Here is a 13,765-nt window from a genome sequence, read left to right on the forward strand (position 1 = left end):
CAGTTCATAAAAAGGGAGGATGTGTTTGTAGCCATATTTCTGCTTTAATTAAAGACAGCCTTTATTATAGGAAAGAGATGTATGCTCTGTGTTTTCTTTTTTTCTTCCTTTTTCTGTCTTTCGTTCTTTCTCCCTTCCTTTTCCCCTTCTTGATTATCATGAATCTCATAGTGAAAATGGTTCTCTGTGATTTCTCCTGCCAGAACCCCAACACGCTGACATGGAGGGCTTTCTTCGTAGCAGCTTTTTACTGAGGTTAGTTTCATTTCCGTTGTTGCCATTTAGGATCATAGGTCGGGCTGGGGTGGCAGAGGGCTAACAGGGGTTATGCTTTCTGACACATTGTTAGCTTTAGACTCTGTGCTGTGTGTGCATGCACATGTTTGTGTGTGTGCATGTGTCTGTATATTTAACCAGTGTCAAACACGGCTTCTAACATATTTACCCAAGCCGTGTGATACGATTGTGATTATTTCATGTGAGGCTGACTGCCATGCTCACCCTGATAGCCTCCAGAAAGCTCACATCAACAAGTGTTCTCCTTCCTCTCCCTTTCACACCTTAAAGCACCTACACATCAGGCTTTCTGTGTATTTTCTCTGCAGGCTTTGGTTTGACCCCTCTCCCCATCTGTCCTCCCCTTACCAACCACCCTAATCAGGGATGTTGGAGTGAGGCAGTCCCTGGAATAGCTGTCTTGTGATGTACTGTTGCTTCCTGTTGTGTTCTGTGTTTGTATTCAACCTACCATAAAGATTTACATTTTTTGTCTTTACCCTTCCTGTGATTCTAATTAAAAATGTGTGCTGTCATTACACACAGAGGAAGTAAATAAGAGAGTGTATTTACCATTGGCTCCTTTCCTAGTCAGCTACCTTCTCTAGGCTCCAGTGTTGCTCCCTAATTAGGGTTGGCTCATTAGAAGCCACAGCAGCAGCATCTGCCTTTCAAAGCTGCTGTCAGCCAAACTTTACTAAAGCTAATGAATCCTCTTTGATTTCTTTTTCAAAAGGTCACTTATTTGATTAAATTAACAGCATTTTTTTTTTTATCTCTCAGAACTGTTGGAGGCATTTTAAAAAGAAAGGACAATTTGATACCATTACTCTCGCTAGTCAAAATGTCCTTGAGGAATTCAAAAGGAAAATCTCTCATGCATTTGAATTTATGTTATTTATAATAGAATTCAATCATTTAAAATCACACTAAAAGTAAGATTGAGACCCACATTCATGAGCTTTAGAAAAAATCAGGTTGAGCTCTCAGTTCTGACAGAATTTAATTTGCGACCAATTGTGCAGTTAATCCTGCAGAATCACACTGAATGAATTATACACACGGGGATTTTATTTGTTCACTTTATTATATTTAACAAATCGAGGAGCCATTTATTATTTGCATATGAATGACATATAGTTAGTATGCATTCATAAATACTTTGATGCAGTAAACAAAAAAGATATGTCATGCGGATGTACAGTATCGGTATCTTTCATGGCTTGGCGCCATTTGATTTGGTGTGGTATATCTACTAGGTTTGACAGAAGTTATTCAGGCATACAGCATGTCACATTTTTGAATGCACACTGCCTGTGCTCATTTCCGCTTTTTTTGTAATGATACAAAGTAGATGGCAGCGTTTAATTCTCAGCACCTGTCAAAACCAGTTTGGTGGATAACTAAGTGCGCTAAAGATGTACTGTACGCTGCTCGCTGCAGTGGAAGAGGTTTGACAGACGCATGTCTGAAGTTCACCTGGAACATTTCTACATCTAATCTCACATTTACAACAAATAAGAAACTTGACCTTTGACCATGGCTATTTCTCACCAATGTCCTTTTGTTCTCATAGCCGTGAGGAAACACTGTGATTATTCTAAGTAAACACATATTGTGCTGCTAATCCTCATCCTTCTGCCAATGTCTGTTTTAATTAAAGGAGAAGCGCCAGTAGAAGGATATCACGCACACTGGCTAGAGATTGGAGGCCTCAACAATCAGGCCAAGATTAAAGGCAGGCTTTGCTTCAGGGTTAGCCCTTTTGCTTGGATAAGACTTGTGTCCTGGAGTGGGCTGTGGGGTGGGGGTAGGGGTGAAAGGGGAGAAAAGGATAGAAACAGGGGTGGATGGATGTGTCAGTTAAGACATTCCTCCAGTGAAGAATCCCAGTATCTTTTCCCAAACAACTGAATTAGGTCAAAGGGGGCTTCCTGAACATGCTCGTACATTTCTACTCCAATGTGCAGATGTTATTGACTTTTTATTCCGTGTGTCATATCTCAGTCGCAACCCGGATGGGCCTTTCATTATTGTAATCACAAGTTTGGTTTTGAGTCAAACATACAGTGAGTTTTAATAGCTGTAAAACAGCTTATAAATGGCCACTGTGAAAAACACATCAAACTCTTCAGATGTAATGGCAAAAACTTTGAACCCCGAATTTTACGTACATGTCAAAGCCTTTGTACTGTCTCATGATAATAATAAGTCTGTTTTAAAATTCCTAATATTTCTGAAACTAGTTCAGAGAACAAAAGTTCTCTGAACTACAGTTTATAATGTGCAGCGTCTCTACTGTTACTGTAAGCCTAACAGTTTTTCTCTTTGCTCAAAAGATGTGTTTTCATTTTAGATCAATTTTTTATATGTTTATTGAAGACATTTACCAGGTTTTTGTTTGTGTAGTCAAAGAGACTGAGCAAATGAGGGAGACAGGGGAAGGAAGAGAGACAGAGAGCAATAAGCACAGGAAGAGAGCGGGAGAGAGAGAGATGTCTTCAGTCTCTCTACTCCCAGTGGGCAGGACCTCCCCCTACATTTCTGCCATTATTTGAAGTAATGAAAGGAGAAAGTGTGTAACATTGAGATTGTTAATTAATTTAGTCTAACAAGATGAAGATAAATGAAACCCACTGAAGGTTGACTAGGCTAAGGGGCCCACTTAGCATTCCTACTGCCCTCGAGCTCTGTCTCTCTCTCTCTCTCCTTTACAATGGAGCACAGCTAATAGGTGCAGCGTCGTGTTTGTACAAACCCGCTGAGCTCTCACTCAGTGGACCTTTTTGACAAAATATCTTATTTCCAGATTCTATTTATCATTGTGCCTCTTTGGCGTATTTTAATTTCCAAATGGCTAAGCTGGCTATGGAGCATAGATATGCAATAATCTAATTGAGTCTCCTTGACATGTGAGATACAAGTCAGTTGACATACATGACTCGTGACCACTGGACAGACTTTTTGAATATACGTATAAAAAAGCACTGGTCAAATGTTAATGCATGCATTATCCGTCTGTAGACACCTCATAGTCTTCTTGTAGATAACAAACACACATTTTATTATCTTCTGCTGGAGATTAATTATATTATTTTCTGAAATGGCGGGAGGTTATATAAATGGCCATTCTCTCCAGCAACTATGTGGCCCCTTCACATGAGTCTGTGACTCCCAGCCTTTCACCATGTGAATGGTTCTTCTCTAATGCGGCTTGGGGGCTATTTGAGCGGCAAGACAGACAAAAAGCAGAAAGGACTTCTTTTTTTTTTTTTTTTACAAAGCCAGACAGTTGTCTTCATCCAGAGCCCTTACAACCAAATCAGTAGTCTATCGAGGTCTTTCCTCAGTGGACACTTTGTGCAAGATCTTCATGGCAGCACAGACCAATCATTATAGCACCCATTCTTTGCTCCCTTAGTTCTCAAGTCATCAACAATGGGTTGTTGATTGTACGGAAAACACCAGAACAATTACGTTCTCTGTTTTGGTGGCAGGGCAGCGTTTTAAAGTGCAATCCTCAATAATGGCCTCATTATTGTTATTCTTGGAGCAGGCCTCAGGATAAAGAAGTAGCCGCTTGCAGTACGTCATTATTTCGAAAATTTCGATTAGCTCATCATGCTGTCTCCTGGCAAACAGAATCATAGCTAATTAAAAGGGAGCTAGCGCTCTTGCCTGTGACTTAAATGGTAGCACTCGATAGACTGTTAATATGAAAAAAGTGGTAAAAAAAAGGAGGATTAGAGCTGTTACCCTGGTAACTCCAACTTCCATCTGCGAGGGAACAATACACTTGTGTTCCTCCGCCACCTATGCTTGAAAACACAGAAAGCAAGGAAGTGAGGGTTCTAAAAGGACAAGACCCATTTTTTTTTAACAACAAAGTGGGATTCAGGCCTAACAGGCTCTGTGGTGCGAGTTGTTCGGCGATACCACTGGGGGACAGAAGGGCAGAAAGATCAACGTGTAATCATAGGACAGTGAAGGTCGTTTCAGGTTGTTTCCTGGATGCCAAGTACCCTCAAGTTTGTCCATTTAAAAAGAAGAAGACAGGAAAACAACTACATGTGTATTAACCCTAACACTCATGGCTTACACTAACTAACTAAAAGAAGAAGAAAAATGTAGCATCTATTTCACCATTATTGAACAATATTGTATGTGTCATTAAAAAAATATTGAGGGCATGAAAATACCGGTTGTCATGAGTAATGCATTTTTATAATCTCTTTACTTCAACCAGCATTCAAACTATTTTCTTCAGCATTACAACAAATGTCTGTTCGACAAGCTTATAGTTAAAAGCCGCTAAAGAGCTCCTGCTCTAAAACACTGTTGAGTTATAATGATCTATGACTATGGAGGAACAGTGTGTGTTTCTCTTTGAGTTTTATGTCCCTTATTACAGCTGCAATATGTCTGCTCACATTAAGCTAATTTATGGCTGAGGCCAGCCTAACAGCAGTACAGGTTAATGAATTTGGCATTACTAATTAAACGTTATTGAGGGCTGAATATGAATCCTGTGGTCTGGAAAGACTGCAAAGAAAGAGGGATGAGAGGAGAACTGGACAGAGGACTTTCATGCCCTGTATCCTTCCTGCAGTTCTTCTCTTCAGTCGCCTTCACAATGACAAAAACAAGAGAAGCGCATGGGAAGACGGCACAGCTTTGAGGTGAATTGGAGGACAGCTTTACTTGCCCCATCTCAATACTTTCTCTGATTAGATGTATCAGAAAATGAGACACTGTCATGTAAGCGGAGGACCATTCTGCTTGAACCGTTGTTGAGCAATTATTTCAGTCACCTTTTGAAAACAGAAATTTAAAGGCCACGTAGCAGGATCAGCTCAAGCAAAGAGGAATGGTATGACAGTGTTGATTATTGATCCATTATTAAACAGCCATGAGACACACTTGCTCTAGGCTATGAGTGTGTTAGGAAAATTGATAAATACACACACACACACACACACACACACACACACACACACACACACACACACACACACACATATATATATATATATTAAATCACTCATTTTGTTTCAGAAATAAGCCAGGACAGTTACTAATCAAATTGCCAATCAAAAGTAACTGTATGCAAGTATTTTACAGTAATAACACGACTTATATACCAAGTTATGAATGATTAATTATGTGTTTGGTTTTTAGGATGTGGATATAAGAATAAAAGTGACAGAAATATTAAAGAAAGTCTGTTCAGATTTCTAGATTTATATTTGTAAATGCTCAACTCAGCCAGCTGTTGCAAGCTGTTGCAAGTTTTACCTCCAAACTGGAGCTTTGGAGCTGGTTATAATATTACTGTGATTCATGAAGCACCCTTATTTTTGTATGTGTGTATTGTTGGTGTACCACATGGTACACACACACATTTTAAATAAAAAATTTCCTGCTCCTCTTTCTCTCCCTCTCTTTCACTCTCACTGGCGCCTCCACACTCCACGTCTGACATACTCCCCGAGAGCTAAGCCTTTCAATTTAGATTTCAATTATCATGTTAGTTTTGTGATTAGACTTTAGTCCTCCAGGAATCAGACCTCTCTGCTCCTCTCTATTCCACTCTATTCCACTTCCCCTGCAATCACATCACATCTGATGAATTGCGCATATAATTACGGAAGTTATTGAATATGCAGATCACTGCTGACTCTTAGTGTGCGGTTCATAATGCATCAACTCTAACTGTATCAAACAAGGGTCTCTGATAAAGACCCACTCTGATAATGAGAGAGGACCAATGTATGCTATTAGTCAGACATAACAAAGGCTGAGTCTCAATTAAAACAGCCACGCTGTAATCTGTGTGTGTGCGCGCTCCTAAACACCAGTGTAGACACTTGGCATTGGGCACAGTCAGTTCTACTATTACAACAGGCACGGTACACACCAGACTAGTATGAGGTATTTCCCCTATGTTACACTATGTTGCTACCATCGTTTTACACCCCGTCCCATGATGCAATCCCTGGGAGCTTTTCAAGGAAGGGGAGTGAAGCACTTTACAGGCACACCCACAGGAAAGGGGTTGTGGGAAATTTTGTAACTTTTGATAGCTTTTAGAGAGCTATACTAAAACCTGGCTCACAAGCAAGAAGGAAAAGGTCTTTCATGCTGTCATTGTTTTTGCTGTCATTTTTTTTTGTTTTGCATTTTGCTGTTAAATTCTGTATGGATTTGTCGAATGGATTTTGTTTACATGTGTTTATTTTCCTTGAGCTGATTTATCCTGTGGTTACAGTGGCAGGTATTAGAAAGCATGGCTGGTGCTGGATCTTTTTCACTGCTATAATTAAGACGTTGGCACTGTGGCATATGTATATTATTACGTTCATAGGATTGAACACTTTTACATCAACTGTTAGCTTAACAAGAGGTCAACAAGGTGACTTAAACTTTGTTAATCGGCTTACTTTGGCGCTCACATAGCAGAAAGTGGCCGACTAATGGGCCGAGACACTGACAGAAAATGCAGTTTATGGACTGTGCTGGTGTTCAAAGTGAAATGCCTGTTCTGTGGTCTGAAACGTAAAAAATTTAAAACTAAAGGCCATGGTTTGCCTAAATGGCCAATGAGATGTTACTGCGCTTTAATGTAAAAAGTGTGTTGCAAGTGCAACGACCTTTGTCAAGTTCCAGCTATTGTTTACAGATTGGTTACACACTCTGCAGGCTGTGAAAGACACATCTGCTACCTTCAGCTTACTGGAGAGCAGATAGACAGTCAGGGTCGAGGGTTAGGTGTGTGTGTGTGTGTGTGTGTGTGTGTGTGTGTGTGTGTGTGCGTGTGTGCGTGGGGTCCTCAGCTACCCTGTCATACAACTCAGCTAAAATCCCTATCTTCTTATCAAATATTTGTCTGGCCTTCAATCCCTATTTGCCTTCCATTCTGTTTGCTTTTTTTTTTATTGAAATCTTTCTCAGGCCGATTGATATAATTTAGTTGTTTTTTGGTGTCTACATTTGACAGAGTTAAAATATTTTCTCTTGTACTTCAAAAGTAAATTCATATAATGTATATTTGATTCTGATAAGGATATATTACCAGATTATTTAAATTTGTCACGGAATTGGAGTTTGGTACCATAGGAGTTTAAAAATTGCCTTAAAACTTGTATCATCAAATATGAAACCACATTTGTTTCATGTGTTTTTGATTGATTCCCTGATTGAGACTTAAAGGGTAGACGTACATGTTTCAGGACAAAGGGTCTCTTTGTGTGAATCAGGCCGTGGTGGAAATAGAGGAGTAGTTTGAGATTACCAGATTATTTCCTACTAGCCCATTGAGTGAGGTGAGCCGCAGCCCTGCGCCGTGCTGTGCTGAGGCTGAGCATAATGAGTGTGGTGGCAGGGAACCACAACAGAGCCGGGGCAGAGGCTGCCTGGGAACCGGAGGGCCATGGCCCACAGCCAAACACAAACACAAATCCTGCCGCACACTTGTGGCTTTTTAAGAAAGCAATTTAGTTAATGATTTCATTTTGAAGCACTGTCATGATGCATTGTGTCCCCTGAGTGAGCCAGCAAAAGGATGAAGGAGAAACTTAACACAGAGGAAGAGGTATTAGTAAACACAAGCTTCCCCCCGACAACCACAGAGAAAAATAACATGCAACCGAGCATAATGTGGCAGTTGTTGTGAACACTGCAAAAAAATCACTTGGGTAATAGGTTGTGGTATGTATATCACTTGTGGCTTCTGTTGCTTTTGATGTATTGCAGAGGAGAGTAGAAGCACACTGTAAGTAAGGGTCATGGTTAGCAGCTAGACTGCTGAGGCATTTTGAGTTTTAGTCAGTGTCTAATCCACTACAGTGCTCGCTTCCCTGGAGTGGAAATAAAGCACATTTTTTCTGTTCAACCATGTCTGTCAGCTCTCTGATTTTATTAGGGCCATGTTTCACATCCATTTACTCAGGTTCTCTCAGTGCCGGCCCATAAATGTAACTATCTTAGCATTGCTAAAACAGCACAAGACATGTACATGTCTTCCGTGAACCAAATTTTTGGGCAATTACTCAGATCAGTGGCTGGGGTTTCTGGTTTTGCGCTTCAGATCTCATTTTTCTCCACTCTCTGTCTCCTTTTTTTTGTATCAGCCGTCAATCACTCACGGTAACTTTTAACCACCTCCAAACAGGGCTGGGTGCCAGCCATTCATTTAGACCCTCTCTTTTGCTCTGCTTCTTCCTGTCCGACCTGTCAGAATGACACACACTGTTGACCATGCTTTCTATTCAGCACTGGCAAATTAATTGGTTTCAGTGGTTTAAATCAGCAATCAATGTCAGTTTCCCAACATAATAAGCCTTAATCATAAATCTTTGAGGTGTGGCTTGCCTGACCCCTATTCATCATGGCTCTGCTCGATGGCCTCATCTGGGTGGAGCAAATGAACTACCCCTGTTTTGATTTTCCGATTGACGTGTCACATGAAACGTGGATACTCTCCCCTCCCCAATTCTATCCCAGCCCTTCTTCTCATAGTCCTTTTAAAAAAAACACAAGGGCCCAAAGACAAAGAGGGAAAAGAAGTCCAGTTGTCACAAGGGGAGACACATTTGTGTGCTTTGTCTGAGAGTGCTCAATGAATACCATTAATTTATTCAAACAGGGAAAAAAATGACAGAAAAGAACAAAATAAAGAAAAGAGGTGGGTCTAATTGCAGCTTGTGATCTGTTGTCTCCACAGCCCCTAAAATAAAAAATAGAGCAGTTTAACTTCAACAGCGTTGAAGATAATTTCCAAATTTAGAATTCTATTTGAGATTTCTTTTTTAAACGAGATGAAACAACTGTGGTTTTCTCTTCAGTATATATTTCAAATTTGTCAAATTGGTGACTAGGAATTAAGAAGCATTCTACATCAGGAAAAAAGATAGTGACGGAGAAAGTGGGACACTGTGCGTCGGCAATCCAGATGTCTAAACCAACTGCAGTTGTACCAACCCCACTAAAGCTGCCAATGATGACCTCATGAGAGCAAGACCAAAGACTAAGGCCCATAGTTCACCGCAATATAGAACAATCCCTCCACCCCCCTCCCTCCTTATTTTCATAAACCATTCACGGTCCCCAGTCCCAATGCGTTTACTGCTCCATACAAAATTTCTCCTTCATAATTAGCTATTGTCCATGAGTATTTGGCCAAAGTCTATTTTTTGCTCAAAGGCCTTGCTTTCTTCTTTTTAACTTTCCCTCTCTTTTGAGATGTCTATGCTCCCTACAGACTTATTGTGCATCTCTTTGGTAACTTAGGATGCGTCTCTTCGCTTGTTTGGCACCCCCCAGCCAGCTCCTCAACTCACTTTTCTGGCAACTGTGAGAGATGTTACACTCGATTTGTTGAAGTGCAGCCATTTGCTGAAAACTCTCCAGTGCACAGAAGAAGTTATCTTTATAAATGACAGAATGGACCCTGCCTGAATAGTGCTTTGTTTACTGTTTCACAAAAAGGGGGCCCCACTCTATATTTCATCTGTCACCGTTGCTTTTCTTTCCTTCAACAATGCTCGATTGTTTCCATGAAAATTTCAGGTTCCATGAACAGGAGAATTCTGTATTATTATGTTCATGCCAAATTCCGATCTCTGTTTTCCTTCTCCTGCTCACAAAGGGCTCATAACTTACTGTCAACTATGAGGCAAGCCACAAAGCTCCACTGTTGCTCAGCAAATAGGGTTGTGTTGGTTGATGGCTTGACTTGCTGTGAGGTTTCCTTAAGTGTAGCAGCAACATAAGGCTCTTTGGGAACTCCATCCCCCAGAAGGCCCACAGCAAACAAGAGTAAAAGAAAGAGAGGTAAAACAACAACAAGATTTCTTGTTCTTATATTTGAAACAGTTTGTCTGGCGAAGGAAATAGCTGAAATTTGTTCTGCTTGTGGGAGTGTGTTTTGACTCAACATCCAGTATGCTCCTCTTCTAGTGGATAATTCCTGCTAAAGAATGACACAAGTCCAGGAGAAAAAAAAAGAACAGTCGTGAATTTTTTTTGGACAGCCAACCTTCATTTGTGAAAGCATACGCATGAGTGAACTTGTGTTTGTCCTGAGGAACTGAGAGGCTGTTATGCCATCCAGCTCTGAGCTTGTGTCCTGGGATCAGGAAAAGGGCCAAAGGCACAGGGGACTGAAGAAGAAGGAGGCAGAGGAGGAGGGGGCAGCGAGGGATTCAGTGTGTGAGTGCTCATCGACCCTTCCTGAGTAGACAGACAGGGACACTTAAGCACTCTCACACCTGCATCTGCCATTGCTTTGCGTGGGGGGCAAGGACACCAACCAGGCTGTCATGGCAGCTGCACAAGTGTTTAAAGTGAGATACACGGGAGTTCCTCTAGCAGCATATTATTGCAAATAATCTACCCTGCAAAGTAATTATCAATCCTCTGCTCAATATGTAAAGTGTGCACTTCAGGTGGCTTGCTTAATTTGCTCTGGGTGGCTATCATTTCAGTGTGGATTTTAGCTGTGGTAACTGTGGCAGTTTCTAATAGAAAAGGCATCAGGAGAGAGTGTGAAGTGAGGATGAAGTGCCGCCGTAATTGAGTTGACTTTTTGCAAGGGAAGGTCAACAATAATGGAAGAACAATTTAAACAAATTAATTTAGACAACTCTCTAGTCCCTGTACAGTAGGTTACCTTGTTGGAAAAGCTGTATATCCCCATCCATTTAATATATTTTAATATCATTATCTGTAATTACTTTGTCAATTGAAATTAATTTGTGTATCATACTCATTGTGACTCAGAAGAAAAAAATCTAGATTGATTTACCTTCATTTAATTCTGTAGGAATAATATAATAGGCAAACGTGTGTGTGTTGGTGTGTGTGCATGTGTGTGTGCGTGTGTGTGTGTGTGTGTGTGTGTGTGTGTGGAAAAAGAGGCTAACCATGAGCTGTGTACAGCCTGTGTTACGAGTTGATTATGTATCCAGAAACCTGGCTTCTGCACAGCATGGCACAATCACAATGGAGGGTGATAATTTAATTGTGCTAAACGGTGGATTCCGTGTCAATGCTCCTCCAGCTGGGAGCTGTCAGGTAGTAATATCTCATTATGGCAGGTGAAGAACCCAGAGGAACCCTACCATGACACCTGTTAGAACAGGAGGAACCCCTGAAGGGAAACACACAGATGATTTTCTCTCTCATGACTTTCTCTCTCACACACACACACACGCACACACATGGTTTAATGGCCTCTCAACTATTTCCTTTAGCTGCTTCCACTTTCTTTAAAAGATACCAACTGTTTGGAAATTGATTTAATTGAATACTGCCACAGTTTTATTATTATTATTATTATTATTTGTAATACATATTTAAAAACTCCTATAATTCAGTACAGTGACAAACAGACAGCACAGAACAGTCACTTTTGTTCTTTCTGACACAAAGTGGTATTTTTTTATGGTTGAAGACAGTTGGCCAATGTAAAGACTACCTTTACTTATACAAATAAACATACTCTTTATGTTCTGAGTTCATTAAAACATAAACTATGTTTCAGCATGCATGTTTCGTTTACATGCATGCTGTGCATTGAGTACATACGTCACACAAGGCTTGGGATGCGTCTCTTCACACAAGGCTAGACAACTAATATGAATGTAAATTACTGAGCCAAACTATTATTGACTCCAGCCATTTATAGTCAGAGCTGTTAATAAATTCAACTGGTCATGAATGCAGTCTGGTTAGCAATAATAGTTTAGTCATGTTTCATGATGTCGTATCTTGAGTTGAGCTAAATGCAGCTGCTGGGCAGAGCTATCAGCTGTTTGGAGAACAATTACAAGGAAAACTAACAGACGCACATTTAAAAAAAACAAAAACCATCTGTTAACATTAATGCGTGTTGTTTTGTTATGCGGAAGCATTTTTCTCATTTAAAGGTAAAACATCAGAGATAGGATGGTAACTTGCCATGCCAGCCCAATTAACTTTAATAGAAGTCTGGCACCAAAGCATCATTTGAATGCTTTCACGTGACGTAATGACCCTTCCTTCTTTTATAGTTTCTTTTGGACCAAGCAATTGGCACACGCTCCAAAAGGCCACTGCACTAGTGGAAAGTTAACGCCTTCTCTCTCATCCAAGTTTTGAGAAATCATTTAATCGTTCATTTAATTTTCCATTTTTTTGTCTACTGACAACATGTATAGGAAGAAAGTGTAATATTTACACCCTGTTGAGACCTGTGATCAAAACTTGAATGTGCAAGACATCAAAAGTGAGACATAGCAATGGGCGGGTTGGGGTGGTGGTGGAGATGGTGTGGAGTTACTTATCACCATTGTCTATAAAAGGTCAACAGTGTGTCAGACCCTTTTATGATGAAGTGGGAAATGGGATAGCCGAGGACACACGGCCCCTTCAGTCACAAGATGAGCAGTGCACAACACGTCCACACAACCAATTAAGCAGAGGTTGTTTTGCACGATGATGAAACATTATCGCAGGGAACAATTCATGACTCAAAGCATTCCAGGCCATATGAGCCCCGCGGCTGGAGAACTTAAGTCCTAATCCTTTAAATGTGCGCAATATTGTCAGCTATATATAGGCCAGTTCTCTTTTCTGACTGACCCTCGCTCGTCTCTGCCTCAAGTCTTCAAAGTCACTGGGGCTTTGTCTGTCAGAAAGTAGCCAGTAGACACCATTTCATGCACTTATTGATTGCTTTGGTTTGTTAGATGTCTATTGTTGTTGTGTAATCAAGCATGAGGCAGGGCAGCTTGTCAGGGATTCACGAGGTTCTTCTTCAGTTCACCATATTTTCACTGTTTTGTATGTTAAAGCACATTTTGGGCTTATTTTGCAGAGAAACTTGTTCAATTATTTATGTGGGTAAAGTTATTTCAACAACACCAGAATACACAGATATTATTTTGCAAGTAGGCACGCCAAGGCTGCAAACATTATAGTTCTCTGAGAAGATGCTATTCAATTTTACACGCGATAGCACCCACATTCAGCCAAATTCTCCTTATTTTGAACCTCATCAAATGTCTTTGTTGTATCTATGCTGATCTATTGCACACAAACCCCTTTTGATCTCAGCACTATGTGATCCCCGCATCAAATGTGAAAAATAAAATACCGTATGGTTGCCCTCAGATATTTTCAGAGAATTACTGCCACGCTTCCCCTTTTCCCTTTCAATAATATGAGGTAGTATTGTATGGGGCTTGTCAGAGGTGGGGGTAGGGCAGAGGGGGGTTCTCCGCACTCTTAAGCTGCCTGAGCGCAGCCCTCCCAGCACTGCTAATAAATTATTAACTCCTGCTGACAAATACTGTTATGGAGCCTGCCGCAGATCTGTTGCATTCTTTAACAAGATTGCTGTAGACACATGTTACAGGAGGATGGAGTCGCTCTCCTTTTCTCTCTCACTAACCCCTTCTCTCACTCACGCCTCAGCAGTTTGACTGATGGCTGGAGACCAATGTAAAAG

General features: G+C 40.7%; 1 protein-coding gene across 2 annotated transcripts in view; it reads left to right on the forward strand.

Annotated features, from left to right (window-relative positions):
- The window catches only part of sox6 (SRY-box transcription factor 6), a 104,486-nt gene that overhangs the window by 7,330 nt on the left and 83,391 nt on the right, over positions 1-13,765 (forward strand). For both annotated transcript variants that reach the window (XM_068595983.1, XM_068595984.1), the window contains exon 2: positions 204-255. In XM_068595983.1, coding sequence (XP_068452084.1) covers positions 221-255 — 35 coding nt within the window. In that variant the 5' untranslated portion in view covers positions 204-220. The remainder of the gene's footprint in view (positions 1-203; positions 256-13,765) is intronic.

Source organism: Clinocottus analis, unplaced genomic scaffold (assembly GCF_023055335.1).
Source record: "Clinocottus analis isolate CAN_PGR_092001 unplaced genomic scaffold, fCliAna1.0.p SCAF_33, whole genome shotgun sequence".
NCBI classification, from domain to species: Eukaryota; Metazoa; Chordata; class Actinopteri; order Perciformes; family Cottidae; genus Clinocottus; species Clinocottus analis.